General features: G+C 51.1%; 2 protein-coding genes across 2 annotated transcripts; one reads left to right on the forward strand and one right to left on the reverse strand.

The window, feature by feature from the left end:
• Nucleotides 1–8,689: 8,689 nt before the first annotated feature.
• Nucleotides 8,690–9,824, reverse strand: LOC311203024 (olfactory receptor 14I1-like; the record flags this gene model as incomplete). The annotated part of the gene is made up of 1 exon (XM_084277662.1): nucleotides 8,690–9,824. The coding sequence occupies one exon, from the start codon at nucleotides 9,822–9,824 to the stop codon at nucleotides 8,898–8,900; it is 927 nt and encodes a 308-aa protein (XP_084133788.1). The 3' UTR covers nucleotides 8,690–8,897.
• Nucleotides 9,825–11,726: 1,902 nt separating this feature from the next.
• On the forward strand, nucleotides 11,727–12,653 carry LOC311203118 (olfactory receptor 14A16-like; the record flags this gene model as incomplete). The annotated part of the gene is made up of 1 exon (XM_084277753.1): nucleotides 11,727–12,653. One exon carries the CDS (start codon nucleotides 11,727–11,729, stop codon nucleotides 12,651–12,653), a length of 927 nt encoding a protein of 308 aa, XP_084133879.1.
• Between the last annotated feature and the right edge of the window lie 6,588 nt (nucleotides 12,654–19,241).

Here is a 19,241-nt window from a genome sequence, read left to right on the forward strand (position 1 = left end):
GAAGAGATGGAAAAGGAAACCAAAAAAACCCAATCCTGTGAATTGGGATAATGACAGTTTCCTGGGAAAGCAGGGAGAGAGAAACAACAACAACAACAATAGGACTTTGTAGCAAAATCTACAGAACCGGTGATGCACAAAGCAGTTTGTCAACAAATCACACAGATCAGACCTCACAGCTCAGAGCTGTGTCACCCTCACTGTGTAAAAGTTCTTCCGCATGTTGGTGCGGAACTTCCTGTGTTCCAACTTGCAGCCATTGCCCCTTGTCCTATCCCCACAGACCACTGAAAAGGGGCTGGCTGATTCCCCCTGCATCCCCTGCTTCAGATAATTATAAACTTTAATTAGGTCCCCCCTTAGTCTTCTCAAGGCTGAAGAGTCCCAACTTACTCAGCCTTTCCTCATAGGGGAGATGTTCCAGGCCCCTAATCATCTTCATGGCCCTTCTCTGGACTCTCTCCAGGAGATTCCGGTCCTTTTTAAACCAAGGAGCCCAGAACTGGACACAATACTCCAGGTGGGGCCTGACCAGGGCAGAGTAGAGGGGCAGGATCACCTCCTGTGACCTGCTGGCCACACTCCTCCTGATGCACCCCAGGATCCCATTGGCTCTCTTAGCCACCAGGGCACACTGCTGGCTCACGGCCAACCTGTCATCTACCAGGACCCCCAGGTCCTTCTCCACTGAGCTCTTCTCCAGCAGATCATCCCCCAGCCTGTACTGATACAAGTGGTTGTTCCTTCCCAGGTGCAAGACTTTACACTTGCTTTTGTTGAACTTCATCTGGTTTCTCCCTGCCCAGCTCTCCAGCCTGTCCAGGTCTCTCTGGATGGCAGCGCAGTGTCCTGCATGTCAGCCACTCCTCCCAGCTTCGTATCATCGGGTACTTGCTGAGGGTGGATGCTGTTCATCAAGGTCATCAATGAAGATATTAAACAGGACTGGACCCAACACCGAGCCCTGGGGAACACCGCTAGTCACAGGCCTCCAGTCAGATTCTGCTCCTCGAATCACAACCCTCTGCACTTGGTCTGACAGCCAATTCTCAACCCACCTCACTGTCCACTCATCTATCCCGTGCTCTCTCAGCTTTGCTATCAGGATGTCATGGGAGACAGTATCAAAGGCCTTACTGAAGTCAAGGTAGATGACATCCACTGCTCTCCCTCCATCTACCCAGCCTGTTATGAGATCATAGAAGGCTATGAGATTGGTCGAGCATGATTTCCCCTTGGTGAATCCATGCTGACTACTCCTCATGACCTTCTTCTCTTCCAGTTGCTTGGAGATGGCATCCAGAACAAGCTGTTCCATCACCTTTCCTGGGACAGTGGTGAGGCTGACTGGCCTATAGTTACTAGGTTCCTCTTTCTTGCCCTTTTTAAAGACTGGAGTGACATTGGCTATCCTCCAGTCTTCAGGCACTTCTCCTGTCCTCCAAGACCTGTTGAAGATGATAGAGAGCGGCTCAGCAATCACCTCCACCAGCTCCCTCAGCACACGTGGATGAAACCCATCTGGGCCCATGGATTTGTGTGCATTAATCCCTTTGAGCCGCTCCTGGACCTCCCCTACTTCAACCAGAGGGAAATTCTTCGTTTCCCCAACACTCCAACAGGATCTGTGGGTCCCGAGGGGCCTTTGAAGTGAAGACCGAAGCAAAGGCAGCATTCAGTATCTCCACCTTCTCAGCATCCCCCGTTACCAGGACACCCTCCTCATTCAGCAAGGGTCCTACATTATCCCTGGTCATCCTCTTACTATTCACGTATCTAAAGAAACCATTTTTATTATCCTTTATGTCCCTTGCCAGCTTCATTTCCAAGAGGGCTTGAGCCTTCCTAGTTGCATCCCTACAGGCCCTGACCACATTCCTGTATTCTCCCCAGGTGCTCAGACCCTTTTTCCACAATTCATAGATCTTCTGCTTCTCTTTGAGTTTACTCAATAGCTCTGTGTTCATCCACACAGGTCTTCTGCCTCTCTTTCCTGATTTCTTACTCAAAGGGATGTATCGTTCCTGTGCTGGGAAGAAGCACTGTTTGAATAATAGCCAGCTCTCACAGGCTCCCATTCCTTCAAACAGTGTAGCCCACGGGATAGCCCCTATTAAGTTGCGGAGGAGATCAAAGTTAGCTCTTCCAAAATTCAGGGGAGCTATCCTACTTTTTGGGTTGTTTCTTTAGCCCAGGATCTTGAACTCGACCATTTCATGGTCGCTTTGTCCTAAGCTGCCCCCGACCTTCACTTCCCTAACGAGCCCGTCCTTGTTAGTGAAAACAAGGTCCAGCACCCGCCCTCCCCTTGTAGGCACCTGCACCATCTGTAGCAGGAAATTGTCTTCAACACACCGCAGAAATTGTCTGGACTGGATACGACTGGCCGTGTTGCTTGCCCAGCAAATATCTGGATAGTTGAAGTCCCCCATAAGGATCAGTGCCCGGGATCTTGAGGCTGTTTCTAACTGCTTATAGAATGCGCTACCAACCTGCTCCTCTTGATCAGGGGGCCTATAGCACACTCTCACAACAATGTCACCCATACCAGTTTGCCCCTTGATTTTAACCCACAAGCACTCGACGGATGGTTCATTCTTCCCCAGGTGGAGCTCAATACATTCCAGCTGCTCTCTCACATAAAGAGCAACTCCCCCACCTCGCCTCCCTAGCCTGTCTTTCCTAAAATGCACATAGGCATCCATGACAGTGTGCCAGTCGTCCAGGTTGTCCCACCACATCTCTGTGATTGCAATGAGATCGTGGCCCTGCGACCGCACAAAGATCTCTAATTCTTCTTGTTTGTTCCCCATGCTATGTGCATTTGTATAAAGGCATTTTAGTGGGGCAGCAGATGTAGGTACCCTCAACAGTCCACAGTGAGATTTCTGACAGGGGATCGGCAAAAGTGGCTCCACTGAGGAGTACTCAGGGCAATCCACAGAATTTTCCCTACTGTCACGTGGAAAAACGTCCCCAAGTCCACCACTGTGGACTGTTGGTATTTACCTTTTTCCACCATCAGCTCCCGCTGTGACTCCCGAAGCCTAACCCCAGCAGCCTTCTTAATATCCCCTCCCCCCTTTCTAACTAGTTTAAAGCTCGATCGATGAGCCCTGCCATCTCCTGGGCAAGGATCCGCTTTCCCCTTTGGGGACAGGTGAACCCCATCAGCGGTCATCATGCCAGGAGCAGAATACACCATCCCCTGATCAACAAACCCAAAGTTCTTGTGCCGGCACCAGCCTTTCAGCCACACATTCAACACGTGGGTTCTCTTGTCCTGCTCTGAGCCCCTCCTCCCACAAGTGGGGATAGAAGATAATATTATTTGGGCTCCCCCCCCTTCAACTAAGCACCCCAGGTCCTGGAATTCCCTTTTGACAGCTTGCAGGCTACACTTTGTGATCGCGTCCCTGCCTGCTTGAACTATCAGTAATGGAAAATAGTCAGTTGATCTTACCAGCCCTGGTAGCCTTCTGGTGATGTCCCTTATCCGGGCTCCAGGGAGGCAACACACCTCCCTGCGTGTAGGATCTGGTCTACATATAGGGCCTTCTGACCCTCTAAGAAGGGAATCCCCTACTACAACTACCTTTCTCTCTTGCCTAACAGAGGCAGTCTTGAGGCGTGCGGATGGTCACCTCACTCTAGGCTTCTGCTTTCTCTGAGGCAGAGGGGCTCCATTCATCTCCTCACATACCTTCTCCTCAACTACCAGGGCCCCGAACCTGTTGCTTAGGGAAACCTGGGGGAGTGGGGAAGGTAGGCAGGGGGAGTGCCTACGACGACGAGTTGGGACTGTCTTCCAGGCACCCTCGGGGTTTGGGTCCCTCCCATTTACCTGGCTAGGGCAGAGAGAGGAGACCATCTTCAGGTGTGAGGTGTCTTCCAGACTCTCATCTTTTTGGGATGCCAGGGAGCTACTCCACCAGTCAATGTCTCGCTCACAATCCCTGATTGCCCTCAGTCTTTTGTTCTCTTCCTTAAGTTTTACTACCAAAGCAAGCAGCTCATTGACCTGCTCACAATCCCTGACTGCTCTCAGTCTTTCATTCTCCTCCTTTAGTTCTACTACCAAAGCAAGCAGATCATCGACCTGCTCACACCTCACACAGGTTAGGTGCTTGACTCTTTTCTCTGGCAACTGCAGACTCTGGCATTCCCTGCAGCCTGAGACCTGAACCGCAGCATCTCTAGGCAGGCTCTCCGTCGGGGTTGCCCCAGATTTGTAGGGGGAACCTCTCCGCCTGGTGGAGACCATGGTTCGACTGTCTGAACGCAGAGCAAACAGGAATCCCTTGGCTCGACCTGCCTACCCTGTGAGCACCAGCCGGTCCGCTCAGTTTACCCTGTGAGCCAGAAGGGTGGGCTTGCCGTGCCTGCTCGCCGTGCCTGAACTGCCATGCAAACTGCCGTGCCATGGCCTTCTGACGCGCCACGCCCTGTTTGCCCTTCCTGTTCGCTGTGCTCCTGGTTGCTGGCGCTCCCAGAGGACCCTCTTGTATGGAGAGGGATAATTGCTATCGCCCCTAGCTCCGCCCCCGATGAGTCACCGCTCTGGGCAGAGCAATGGCTGTTGCAGGGTGCTAATGGCCGCTGATGGCCGCTGATGGGTGCACCCGCTGCCTCTCTCCTTTTCATCTTTGGTGCTTCAAGACTAGTTGCCCTCGTGGATCTATGCCCGGGGGTTGCTGTGTGCAGAAAGGGGTCCCTCAACGGAGACTCCCGCTTCAGAGCCCTTCTTCCCAGCAGCTGGGTGAGGTGGCAATGATGTCTGGTGTGAAGCCCCACACACCGCAGCTCCACCCAGAGAAGCATCTCCCACTTAAGTTCTGTCCATCAAAGCTCCATTCACTGGAGCCCCTCTCAGAGACGCCTCACCTACCAAGGTCCTGCCCACCACAGCCCTGCCTGCCACCCCTTAGCCCAGCACCCTTTGGAGGAAGGCCTTTGGGGTGCTGGCCCCCAGGCATCCCTGTGCCCAGCAGGCCTCAGGCACGCTCCCTGCCCATGGTGGCCATGCACAGGGCACAGCTGCCTGGCATCCTTGACATCTCCTTGGCCACCAAGCTCATAAGCTGGACATTACAACAAACCTGGTGCTGGACACCTGGTGCTCTTCCTGGGGTGTGTGAGTTGGCTGATTTTAGCAGCCACAGCCTGGATGAAAGCCAAGGGGTAAACTGAGTCATAGGTTGGGGTGGGTGGATCCAACAGACCACATTTGAAACCAGGCAGGCTATTAAAAGCAAGTGAGGAGGATTAACCCTTTTGTGGTGGAAAGGTTGGTCATTCTTGGATCCAGAGTGTTTGACTTTGTGCCCTGAGCACAGCCATGCGAAGGACAACTCCTCTAAACTCTAAAAATACTTCATGTTGTGTGAACACTTACCAATTCTCCTAGGATGTTGGGGGCTTCCAACCACTTCCCGTCCCCATCTTTCCACTCAGGGGTCTGGGTATCAGGAGAGAAACTGCTCTGTTTACTAAAGACAGGCAAGAAAGGCATTAAGTACCTCAGAACTTTCTTCATCCTCAATCGCAATGGTACCCCCCACATCCAACAAAGGTGGGAGATTCTCCCCGATTCTCTTTTTTCATAAATGATTTCATAATTTATTATAATATTTTTAATATTATTAATAATGGTAATTTATTAATATCAAAAGGAGGCCCAGGGAGAATCTCCCACCTTTATTGTATTTTGCAAACAAATGGTGCCAGGGTGGAATAATGTTCCTGGCCTGAAACCTCCCCAGGAAGCCAACTAGCAGCCTCAGTAACCTTGAGGCTCAGGGCTTGTCTAGCATAGGGAATGGTCGTAACATTGCTTGATGTCATTTTCCATCTCCACCAGTGTCAAGCTTGGAAACTGCTAAATGTCCAGCAATAGCTCCCAAACAAAAGGTGTGAGGGCTCAAAAATGTTCCTTATCTGAAGACTCCAAAGACAGCCCACTTAGAAGCCCCAGTAAACTTAGGGTTCAAGGCTTTCGAACCCAAGGCAACTCTCCTAACTGTGCTTGGCATCACTTTCAAGCTCTACCAGCACCCACCTCTGAACATGCTTAATGTGCAGCAATAGCTCACAGACTAAATGTGTGAGGGCTGAAAGATACTCCTGACCTGAAACCTGCCCAGGTAGACTAAAGGCAGCCCCAGTAACCGTGGGGCTCAGTGCTTTCATATACGATGGAATAGTCCTAAAAGTACTTGCTGTCGTTTTCTACCTCTACCAGTGTCAACTTTCACAAATGCTAAGCGTCCAGTAATAGATGCCAAACAAAAGGTGTGAGAGCTGAAAGATGTTCCTGACCTGAAAACTCCCCAAGTTGCCCAAAAGAGAGCCCAGTAACATGGGGGCTCAGGCTTTTATAGACAATGCAATGGTGATAACAATGCAAGACATCACTTTTTCACTCTACCAGCTTCTAGTTTTGAAACTTCTAAACATCCAGCAAAAGCTCCTAAGCAAAAGTTGTGAGGGCCTAGAAATCTTCCTGGCCTGAAACCTCCTAAGGTAGCACACTAGCAGGCCCAGTAACCTTGGGGCTCAGGGCTGTCATAGACAACAGAATCATCCTAACTGTGCCTGACGTCGTTTTCTGGCTCCACCAGCACCCACCTTCAAAAACACTAAACATCCAGCAATAGCTCCCAAACAAAACCTTTGAGGGATAAAGATGTTCCTGGCCTGAAACCTCCACAGAAAAAGGCGGTAGCCCCAGTAACCTTGGAGATCAGGGCATTCCCAGACAGGGAACGGTACTAACAGGGCCTGATGTCATCTTATGGCTCTACCAGAATCCACATTCAAAACTTCTAAACATACAGCTATAACTCCAAAACAGAAGGTGCAAGGGCTGAAAGATGTTCCTGTCCTGAAATCTTCCCAAGTACCACACTAGGAGCTCTGTTAAGCTTGGAGCTCAGGGCATTCCCATCCATGAGAATGGTCCTAAAAATGCCTGATGTCATATTTAATCTCTACCATAATCGGCCTTCAAAGATGCTAAAAATTCCAGCAATAGAGTCCCAGGGTCTTTAACACCTCTTGCTGTCATTTTGTTTGATGCACCACAACTTTGAAGACCCATCTGCAAGGAGATGTGAACTGTTAAGAAAATGGAGCTTCACATCAAACAGACCTTGAGAAACTCTGGGATTTCATGAATAGGCACATCAAGAAGATTTCCAACCAGGAGAGATCTTCTCCTGCTACCTTAGGGAATAGGTAGAGTGGAATTAATTTTCATGCTGGTGTCCCCTACAGTTCTGAGGTTTGGATTTGTAAGCAAAAAAGTCTAACTAAACATGTTTGTTGCTTGCTGAGCAGGGCTTGCACAGCATCAAGGGCTTTTTTCTAATTCTGCTCCAGAAATGAGTCAACTGAGAGTGCACAAGTGCCTGGCAGGAGACAGAACAGGCCCAGCTGACCATAACTAACCAAGGGGTTTATCCATACTGTATGACTACAGGAGTCACCCCACCATTGTCTTGCACTTGTTGCCTACCAAGCTGGCCTGCTTCCTGCTAGGATAGAGTGAATTTTCTTTATAGCAGCAGGTTGGGTGTGGTGCTGTGTTTGGGAGTTCGGATGAGAGCAGTGATGATAACACAGATACGGTTTGGTTGTTTCCCAGCAGTCAAGGACATTTTAATTGTTCATACTGCCCTGCTAATTGGAAGGTGGGTGGCCTCCAGGGAGCTGGGAGGGGACACAACCAGGACAGGTGACCAAAACTGGCCAAGGAGGGTATTCCATGCCAATTACATGATGTTCAGCATAAAGACATGTTGGTGGGGGAAGGAAGACTCAGCTCTAGGACACACACAGTTTTAGGGATGGTTCAGTTTCAGGATGGCTTTGAGCTGTGGATATCGGTCTCCTAAGGAGATCTGGACAGGCAGGAAAAGCAGTCTCTTCAGATCCAACCCCGTCTGGTGAACCTTGCTCTTCTCCAAGCCCAGCAGTTCCCTCACTGGCCTCCTGGGACTCCCAACGCTTTTCCTGGCATCATCTGTGCTCAAAGGCACAGACAGATTTCTCTGACAACAAACAGCAGTTCAACATGACACAGTTTAATAACCATGACATCTCTCTCCTCAGCTGCCTGCTATGGCCAAGCAGTGTGTGAAGGGGGTCAGCTCTCAGAGGAGATTCTCTCGCAGAATAGTTTTAATCAGATACATAGAAAGCTCACTTATCAACACACTGACATTCTGAGAGAACAGTTCATTAGACTTCTGAAAGATGGGACATTTTCCAACTCTCTGGAGCTCAAAGCAGAAACCAGAGACCTGAGTGGCATTTGAATGACCAAAGAGGAAGTGCAGGTGGAATCCTGTGATCAAAGTAAAGTGCATACATCCAGCTAGTCTGCTTAAAAGATGTCCTTAGGCATGGCAGTGCCATCAGGAGAGGTGGAAACACCTGAATGATGGTGGAGATGAAAGAGACACACTGGAGGTAATGCAGGTACAGGGGAAGGAGAGTATTTCTTCAACTGCCATCAGTCCCAATCCTGGAAATTCCCAGTCTATCATGGTGGGGAAGCATTGCCATGCCAGAGAAGGAGTCAAATGATTCAGCTGCTGAAGACAAGCTTGTAAATTGTTTATAAATGTAAGGGAAGAAAAAAGAAAAAAAGACAGAAAAATCATGGCCCTTTGAACACAGACACAATGCACAGAGAGCACAGCTCATCATTACACATCATATAGGTCACACAAGACCAGAAGATGCTGCATTAGAAATGGGATGAATATGAAATATTCTATTACATGACAGAAAAAAGTAAAGGAAAAAAAAAACAAACCTAAAAAACTTACAGAATACAGGGTGGTCGTAACATGAGTTACATGGTCAGCAGAAGATGAGGAGTTTGTTGCTGCTTAGAAACATCCAGTCCTCAGTTTCCACATGGCATCCTTGACCTCCTGGTTCCTCATGCTGTAGATGAGGGGGTTCACTGCTGGTGGAAACACACAGTAAAGAAATGCCAATACTAAGTCCAGAATTAGGGAGGAGATGGAGGGGGGCTTCAGGTAGGAAAAACCGGCAGTACTAACAAAGAGGGAGACCACAGCCAGGTGTGGGAGGCAGGTGGAAAAGGCTTTGTGCCGTCCCTGCTGCGAGGGGATCCTCAGCACAGCCCTGAAGATCTGCACATAGGACACCACAATGAACACAAAACAGCCAATAACTAAACAGACACTGACCACAAGGACTCCAGTTTCCCTGAGGTAGGCATCTGAGCAGGAGAGCTTGAGGATCTGGGGGATTTCACAGAAGAACTGGTCAACAGCATTGCCATGGCACAGGGGCACTGAAAATGTATTGGCTGTGTGCAGCACAGAATAGAGGAACCCACTGCCCCAGGCAGCTGCTGCCATGTGGACACAAGCTCTGCTGCCCAGGAGGGTCCCGTAGTGCAGGGGGTGGCAGATGGCAACGTAGCGGTCATAGGCCATGATGGTGAGAACAAAGTACTCTGTTGAGAACAAAAATGTAAAGAAAAAGATTTGAGCCACACATCCTGTGTAGGAAATGGCCCTGGTGTCCCACAAGGAATTGGCCATGGCTTTGGGAACAGTGGTGGAGATGCAGCCAAGGTCAGTAAGAGAGAGGTTGAGGAGGAAGAAGTACATGGGGGTGTGGAGGTGGTGGTCAGAGGCTATGGTGATGATGATGAGGCCATTGCCTAGGAGAGCAGCCAGGTAGAGGCCGAGGAAGAGGCAGAAGTGCAGGAGCTGCAGCTCCCGTGTGTCTGCAAAGGGCAGGAGGAGGAACTGGCTGACGGAGCTGCTGCTGTTGGACATCTGCTGCTGTCAAGTGTGGGGACCTGGGCAAAGAGGAAAAGCACAGTGAGACGTTAAGGAACTCTTCTCTGAGAAAAGCCTCTTCCACTTCATGAGATTGGCTCTCTGTATTCAGGAGGACTTTGGGAACGTCCCTTTTGGGAGGTGTATTTGCTGCTGGCTTGAGCGTGCCACTATTGGGAGGAGGGTCAGCTGTGGGCTCTGGAGACCTCAGTCCTGCCTGGCAGCAGTCAGTAAATAGAAGGATGGAGTGATCTCAGACTAAATCCCCTGTGTATAGGAATGAGCTTTTCAGCACTGTCACTCCGGTTTCACCCGAGGGCAGAGCAGAGCTTTGGAGCTTTGGTTTTCTCCTGCCTGTTCCTGAGGAGTGTTTCTCCTGTGTCGTGGTTTCACCCGGCTGAGGGCCAAGATCCACACAGCTGCCTGCTCCTTAAAGGAAAAGAGCAGGTTAAAGGGAAGGGGGGGGGGGGGAGAAGTAAGGGAAGGGAAAAGGAAGAGAAAGGGGCAAATAACCCCAAGATCAAGAAATTAAGAGGCCCGTGGGTTGGGATAAGGATAGTTTACTAAGATAACAGAAAAATACAATGTAACAATACTAACAGGACTTCAAAGCAGAAATATATGAAGCTGTTGATACCCAATGCAGTTTCTCACCAAACCACACAACTCAGGCCGTGCCACCCAGAGCCGTCCCAGAACCCGACCGTCCCCCAAGCACCACGCGTCCCCGGAGCCGCCCCAGGCCTTCCTTCCATCAGCCCCCGATATCCTGGGCAGGACGTAACTGGTGTGGAATACTCTCTTTGGTCAGCTCGGTCACCTGTCCTGGCTTCGCCCCTCCTTTCTCATGAAGAGCTGAGAAAGTCCTTGACTGTCTGACAGCAACTAGAAACATCAGGGTGTTATCAGCAGTACTCCCATTTTACTCTCAAACACAGCATTCATCTGCTGTTACAAATGAAATTAACTCCATCCTGACCAAAACCAGGACACTTTTCCTCTCCTGTGGCTGTGCTGAGTGTGGGAGATGAGAACTTATTTCTCCCCTTCAGAATATGCAGAGAAAACATGATTCTCATGAAGATGTTGGAGCCTGGGCTGAGCCCTGCACACACAGAGGATCCCAGGGCAGAGCCCTGATGCCAGGAGGGGTCTGCAGAGCAGAGCAGAGCACAGGGCAGGTGGGATGATGTCTGTGAGCACAGAGCAGGAGGTGACATGGGCAAAAAGAAGCAGCTGCAGGGACAGCTCCAGGCAGCAGAGATGTTGTCAGGGAGGGAGAAGGATCTGCTCCCAGCAATGCCCTGGCAGTGGGGATTTGGTACCTCCCTGTCATCCCCCACCGTGCTGATACTTTCCCACAGAAACACCCTGGTTTCTGCCACCCAGCACAGACTCTGCACCCAGAGTTCCAGGGTTTCAGGCTGAGTCTTGTTGTTGGCAACCCAACCCCCTAGTGAGTAGAAACCCATGAGTGCCTGTCTGTCTGTCTGTCCCTGTCCTTCCAGTTTTGGCTGGAGCATTTTTCACTGTTTCCTCTCCTGTAGTTGCTGTCTCTGTCCCACCCTTACCTGGGGCTCTGGGCATGTCCTTTGTTGGGGCTGGCACTGAGCTGACCCTCATTTCAGGACCCCCATCTGTAGGACTGAAACTATTCACTGACTGCTGCCAGGCAGGACTGAGTTCTCCAGAGCCCACAGCCAACCCTCCTCCCAGCAGTGGCACACTGAAGCCAGCACAAAGCAGAGCTCCCAAAAGGGACCTGGCAAAAATCTTCCTGAATACAGAGTCAATTTGAGAGTGTTTCCTAAGACTTGCTAGAGGTTTTTGTCAGAGGAGCTCCTTAACTTCTTGCTTCCTTTTCCTCCTTTCACAGGTCTCCACACGTGACAGCAGCAGATGTTCAACAGCAGCAGCTCCATCAGCCAGTTCCTCCTCCTGCCCTTTGCAGACACACGGGAGCTGCAGCTCCTGCACTTCTGCCTCTTCCTGGGCATCTACCTGGCTGCTCTCCTGGGCAATGGCCTCATCATCATCACCATAGCCTGTGACCACCACCTCCACACCCCCATGTACTTCTTCCTCCTCAACCTCTCTCTTACTGACCTTGGCTGCATCTCCACCACTGTTCCCAAAGCCATGGACAATTCCTTGTGGGACACCAGGGCCATTTCCTACACAGGATGTCTGGCTCAACTCTTCTTCTTTTTATTTTTGATCTCTACAGAGCTCTTTCTTCTCACTGTCATGGCCTATGACCGCTACGTTGCCATCTGCCACCCCCTGCACTACGGGACCCTCCTGGGCAGCAGAGCTTGTGTCCACATGGCAGCAGCTGCCTGGGCCAGTGGGTTTATCTGTTCTTTGCTGTACACAGCCAGTACATTTTCCCTGCCCCTCTGCCATGGCAATGCCCTTGACCAGTTCTTCTGTGAAATCCCCCAGATCCTCAAGCTCTCCTGCTCAGATGCCTACCTCGGGGAAACTGGGGTGATTGTGGTCGGTGCCTGTTTAGCTTTTGGGTGCTTTGTGTTCATTGTGGTGTCCTATGTGCAGATCTTCAGGGCTGTGCTGAGGATCCCCTCGCAGCAGGGACGGCACAAAGCCTTTTCCACCTGCCTCCCTCACATGGCCGTGGTCTCCCTGTTTGTCAGCTCTGGCATGGTGGCCTATGTGAAGCCCCCCTCCATCTCCTCCCTGTTTCTTGACCTGGTATTGTCATTTCTTTACACAGTGGTTCCACCAGCAGTGAACCCCCTCATCTACAGCATGAGGAACCAGGAGCTCAAGGATGCCATGTGGAAATGGTTGACAGGATGTTTCTAAGCAGCAACAAACTGCACATCATCTTCTGCATATCGCTGGTCATGGAACTCAAATTAGGACCAGTCTGTATTTAGTGGGGATTTTTAGGTGCTGTGGGTCTTTCTCCTTCTATTTTGTCTCTGATGTAATAACACGTTCATCCCATTCCTCATGCAGTGTCTCTGGTCTTGTTTGACTCAGACATGGCAGCAGGAGAAACACTCCCCTTCCCCTGTACCTGCATCACCACCAGTCTGCCTCTTTCATCTCCCTGGTCATTCAGGTGTTTCCACCTCTCCTGATGGCACAGCCATGCCTAAGGACATCTTTTCAGCAGACTGGCTGAATGTGTGCACTTCACTTTGATCACAGGATTCCACCTCCTCTTGCTTTTGGACATTCAGATGCTGCTCAGCTCTCTGGTTCTTCCTTTGAAGTTCAGAGAGTTGGAAACGTCCCATCTCTCAAAGTCTAATGAACTGTTCTGTCATCAGGTCAGTGTGTTGTTAAGTGACCTTTGTATGTATCTGACTAAAACTGTCCTGGGAGAGAATCTCCTCTGGAAGCTGACCCCCTGCACACGCTGCTTGGCCGTAGCAGCAGCTGAGGAGAGAGATTTCATGGTTATTAAACTGTGTCATGTTGAACTGCTGTTTGTTGTCAGAGAAATCTGTCTGTGCCTGTGAGCACAGATGATGTGAGGAAAGGTGTTGGGAGTCCCAGGAGGCCAGTGAGGGAACTGCTGGGCTTGGGGAAGAGCAAGGTTCTCCATGCAGGGTTGGATCTCAAGAGACTGCTGCTCCTGCCTGTCCAGATCTCCTTAGTAGACCGATATCCATCCCAGAATGCTGCTGTCACTCCTCCAGTTGATAGGAGCCATGACAAGAAAAAGTCATGAAGAGAATACATCCTCCATTGTAATATTCCTTTGAACTGTTCATCATTAAATACCCAACTGAAATCCAATTATTTGTAGAAGTCTGGATTTTTTTAATGAAAATGACTTGAACAGATATGCTTTTTAAGACTTTCTTATTTCTAAGAGCCCTATTGTATATTTGCTTCTGAGTCCACAGACCCCAGATACTAAGAGGAGAGTGAAGAAACCTCTTAAAATGCCAGTCAGACCTAATGCCCAAAGAACCTTGAAGCGTTCATGGGCCCTACTGGGAGCCATTCCTGACAAAGCCTCCCCATGAACATCTTACACCTCACAAGTGGAGCCCATGAGGACAAACCCAGGCAAAGCACAGGCAGCTCTGATGCTGAGGACACCCTGGCTTGGTCTGATGAATCAGAAATGCCAGTGCTGAGCCCCAGCCCCTGGGCAGGGAGATTCTGACCCCCACCTGTGTCTCAGGGCTCTTACATGGGATGTGGGGAGTGTGATACCAAGGGTAGGACAGGGATGTGACACATGGATGCCTCCCTACGTTGAGTTCAAGGAAGCAATGACGTTCCATGGCGACGAGGACAATGTGTCTCCTCTGAGGCCTCTGCAGGGACATCAGCCACAGCCAAGGGCTGTGATCTCATTTCTATCAGGCCCTTTCAGCCTGGCCAACACCCTTGGCCATCTGCACCACAGCCCATCTCACACTGCCCAACACCTGTGCCTGTTTCCCTGCAGGCTGCAGGCACCCAACCCCTTTCCCCACCTTGTTCTCACCCCACCATGTCCCCGCCTGTACTGCTGTGTCTGTGGTTTGGGATATGCATTCTCCAGAAACCCACAGTGCCTAGGAAAGCTTCTGTCTCCTTTTTGTGGGTGGATGGAGACATGGCTGCTATTATATTGATAAGATCCAATGGGATCTGATGACACCCATCCTGATAATTTATTCCTAAAAAGTGGATTCCTTAAGCAGGTCCCTTGCCCTTACTCTGTTTGATGGCAAAACCAGCTTTAGCAGAATTCAGATCATTTTCTTCTCTTTCTCAAAGAATTCCTCTGCTGTGCTGTCCCATGCCATGACATCATCAATATACTGGAGGTGCTCTGGGGCTTCATCCAGCTCTAATGCAGACTGGATCAGTCCATGGCAGATGGTGGGGCTGTGTTTCCAGCCCTGGGGCAGTCAATCCCAGGTGTCCTGGATTCTCTTCCAACTGAAAGCAAACTGTGGCCTGCATTCTGCTGCCAAAGGAGTCGAGAAAACCACATTTGCAATGTCAGTTGTAGTGTAGCAATTGGCTGCTTTTGACTCCAGTTCATACTGGAGTTCCAGCGGGTCTGGCACTGCAGCACTCAGAGGCAGTGTGACCTCATTCAGGGCACGATAGTCCAGCCTCAGCCTCCACTCTGCACTGGGCTTCTGCACTGGCCAGATTGCACTGTTGAAGGGTGAGCGGGTTCTACCAATCACTCCCTGACTCTCCAGTTGATGATCAGTTTCTGAATGGGAATCAGGGAGTCTCTGTTGGGTGTGGTATTGTTGCCTGTGCACCATCATGGTAGCAACTGGTACCTGCTGTTCTTCAACCTTTAGCAGCCCCACAACAGCAGGGTCTTCTGACAGTCCAGGCAGAAGAGACACTTGTTCAATGTCTTCTGTCCCTGAGGCAGCTATTCCAAAAGACCACTGGTACCCTTTTGGGTCTTTGAAGTGCCCTCTCCAGAGGAAGTCTATGCCCAGTATGCACAGAGCTGCAGATCATCAGGATCACACTAAATCACCTCTCACATGGCTAATTCCCTCCGATAATGGATATCTCTCTCCATGGGCATCCACTGGTCTGGCCAATACACAACATCTTCAATGAACTGGTACCTTGCCCTTACACTTGATAGAAGTCACCTCCAGAGGCTGAGGGCTTGAGACTCCCTTCCAATTGCCTTGTTACTGCCTCCTTCTCTGGACAGGGATCCCAGCTGCTTGGCCTCCCTGCCTTCTCCCTGCTGCCTGCCCCATTGTCCCAGCATGGCAGTAGCCAGGTGATGATGTGCTCCCCTGGAAGGCGGCTGAAGTCTTTTCTCATGTCTCTCAGCTCAAGGACAAGGATCGGGTTATAACCTCTGGTATTGCCTCTTCAGGGCCTTGCAATGGTCCCAGTTCATCAGCATCTCTCCCGATGAGGACTGATTTCTCCATGTATTTCTTCTTCTGGATAGAGGTGACTGACAGGCGTACTGGTTGGCTGTCTGGATCAGCTCTGGGGTTGGCCTCTGAGGTTTGAGTACCCATGGTGCTTGTTGGGGAGACTGGAGGAGCTGCACTCTCTGAGGCCTGGGTAGCTCCAGTGCCTGTTGGAAGGGTTCTTTCTGGCTCAGCTGTGGTGTTGGTTTCTGAGGCCTGGGCAGCCACAGTGCCTCTGGATCTGTTTTTCTTGTCTAGGTATTTTTCATGCCCTCCCACACCCCATGGCACCCCTGACCCTTCAGCCCAGGGAAGACCTCTTGGCAATATTCTTGGAACAGTTGTTGGTAACACATAGGTCCAGACAGACATTCAGGAGAGCAAGCAAGACACATATGCTGGTCTGAACATCCCAGGGATAGTCAACATTCTCAACAGATGCTGTTAAAAGCCTAAAGGGAAAAGGGGAGGAGAAAGCACCCCTCACCTCATCCTCTACCCTTATTAAAACCTTCAGATCTGATCTTGGGCTCCAAAAAGGGCTGTGGTGGTTCAGCTCCAACCAGTGGCTGAGCAGCATGTGCCACTCACTCACTCCCACAGGAGAAACAGACAGAGCCTCCATGGGCTGGCCTAAGGACAGTTTACTGACCAAATCACCATGAAAGGAGAACAGCCCACAGTGAATTTCACTTCTACCCAGTTATGACCCAGTAGCTGCACAACATGATGACCAATCTGATGACTCGGCTGCACTTGTACTACCCTGGAGGCACCAGGAGTGCCCCTCCCCAACAAGCCCCTTTTCTGGGGGAGTGATGTCAAGTGGTGTGGCAAACAGCCTGGGCTAACTCAGCTCACCTGTGCTGCCTGCCTGGGGAGGCTAACTCTTCCCTGGCAAGATCCAGGACAGTAGGGATGGGATTGGGATGGGGATGGGATTGGGATGATGTAGTCAAGGCACCCATCAATCAGGTGGCGTGTCAGTTTGCCAGGGTTGTTTGCCTGTGCAGCTGTAAAGTCACAGGCTGTAGGAGGTGATAACTGCCCTACGACCTGGTCAAATCCTTCCACAAACTCTGCCAGCCAGGGACTGGCTGCTGAGGGAGGAGGAAATGTTGGAGAGACTGTAACAATGATCATTAAACTGTTGCCCAGAGGAGCAGCCAGGAAGATGCCCAGGAAGAGCCAGAAGTGCAGGAGCTGCAGCTCCCATGGGTTCTGTAAAGGCCAGGAGGAGGAACTGGCTGATGGAACTGCTGTTGGAGATGTGGTGCCTCTGGGTATGGATGGTCCTAACTGTGACCATCTGGTGTCTTTTCATTTGGCCAAAGGAATTCCCCACCAGGCTCAAAAATGCTCCTCATCCCAGGCAGCATTGCTCTATTGGACCTTGAACCCACTCATGTCTCTTGGACCACCTTTGGCCCTTCAGCTGACAACAGGGGTTGGTGTCTGAGCAACTCTCTCCTGGCCTCCACCATCAGTAATTCCCATGGGCACTGGGACCAGCAGCTCCCAGGCAGCCATGCTCCTTAACCTCTGCAGGGGGACAGAGACCCCTGCCTGTCCCTGCCTGGGGGTCCTGTCTCATGCAGAGACAAGGAAAGGTGATTGTCCTGCCCAGCTCTGGTTGGATCAGGAGAAAGGACTCTGCTGGACAGAAGGATTTCTCCCCAGCCAAGGGAGGGAAAGTCAGTGAGAACTTCAGTTACTTTCCAAGAAGGTTCCCTGGAGCTCTAGGGAGGAGCCCAGAGGGGATGGAAAGTATGATGTCTTCACCTGCTCCTCTGCTGTGAGCTGGGCTGGGCTCCTGGGATGGACAGTGGGAGCTCAGAAATATTGCAGTGCTGCAGAGAGACAGCTCTGGCCAGGAGCAGCTCCTCTGCCAAGCACACAGGGCTGGGGACACTGCCTGGAGGCACCGAGGGGAGACCTGTGAGGCTGAGAGAGCTGATGGATGCTGAGAGCTCACTGGAGGAGAAATCTCTCCCTGGTATGTCTGTGGGTGCAGGGCAATGCAGGTTCTGTTCCTGGAGGGATCTCCTAAAGCTGGGACATGGGGCAGTGTGTGGGGTCTGTCAGGAGGACAGGTTCTCCTTAGGACCAGAAGGTGCTGCCTGGAAGGGATGTCCTTCTGCCCCATCAGAGGGACAGGGCAGGACAGCTGTCTTCTCCTGGGCATGGCTGAGGGGTGCCCAGGTCTATCATTGTGAGCAGGGTCCTTGTGACCCAGGGGCTGTGTGCTGGGGCAGGGACTCTGTTGCTGCCAGGGGTCAGAACTCAGCCTGGCTTGTGGGCTTTCCACCGTGATAGAGACAGCAGCTGTGGGTTGAAGGAGTGACCCAGGGAAGGGCAGCACAGGTTCCCTCTTTTGTAAGAAAATGCTGCCTGGGTCAGCTTTACTTCCAGCTCCACCTGATTCTTGAGACATTCCAAAGGGGCTTTGAAAAACAACATCAAGGAAGCATTTTCCTGCAAGGCAGTGTCTGCTTTGACTGTTCCTCTCCTGTGGGCTGTGCTGTGGTTGATGAGAACTTACTTCTCCCCAAAGAATATGCAATGAAAACTCAATTCTTATTAAGACTTTGGAGCTTTGCCTGAGCCCTGCACACACAGAGGTTCCCAGGGCAGAGCCCTGATGCCAGGAGGGGTCTGCAGAGCAGAGCTGAGCACAGGGCAGGTTGCATGAGGTCTGTGAGCACAGGCAGCATATACATTGGCAAGGAGGAAGAGTGAGCTCCTCCCAGCAATGCCCTGGCAGTGGGGATTTGGTACCTCCCTGACATCACCCACCGTGCTGACACTTTCCCACAGCAACCCCCTGGTCTCTGCCACCCAGCACAGACTCTGAGACAAGACTTCCACGTTTTCAGTCTGAGAAACCTGCGAGTACCTGTCTGTCTGTCCCTGTCCTTGCAGCCCTGGCTGGACTGTTTCTCACTGTTTCCCTTCCTGTCCTTGCTGCCTTTGTCCCACCATTACCAAAGCTCTGCTCTGCCCTCAGGTGAAACTGGAGTGACAGTGCTGAAAAGCTCCTTCCTATCCACAGGGGATTTAGTCTGAGATCACACCATCCTTCTATGTACTGACTGCTGCCAGGCAGGACTGAGTTCTCTAGAACCCACAGCTGACCCACCTCCCAGCAGTGCCACGCTCAAGCCAGCACAAAGCAGACCTCCCAGAAGGGACCTGACAAAAGTCTTCCTGAATCCAGGGAGTCAACCTGAGGGCATTCCCTAAGAATTAGAAGACGTTTTCCTAAAAGAAGAGTTCCATCACTTCTCACTGTGTCTTTTCCTCCTTTCACAGGTCTCCACACCTGACAGCAGCAGATGTCCAACAGCAGCAGCTCCATCAGCCAGTTCCTCCTCCTGCCCTTTGCAGACACACGGGAGCTGCAGCTCCTGCACTTCTGGCTCTTCCTCGGCCTCTACCTGGCTGCTCTCCTAGGCAATGGCCTCATCATCATCACCATAGCCTGTGACCACCACCTCCACACCCCCATGTACTTCTTCCTCCTCAACCTCTC

Source organism: Gallinula chloropus (genome assembly GCF_964237585.1).
Source record: "Gallinula chloropus genome assembly, chromosome: 35".
Classification (NCBI taxonomy): domain Eukaryota; kingdom Metazoa; phylum Chordata; class Aves; order Gruiformes; family Rallidae; genus Gallinula; species Gallinula chloropus.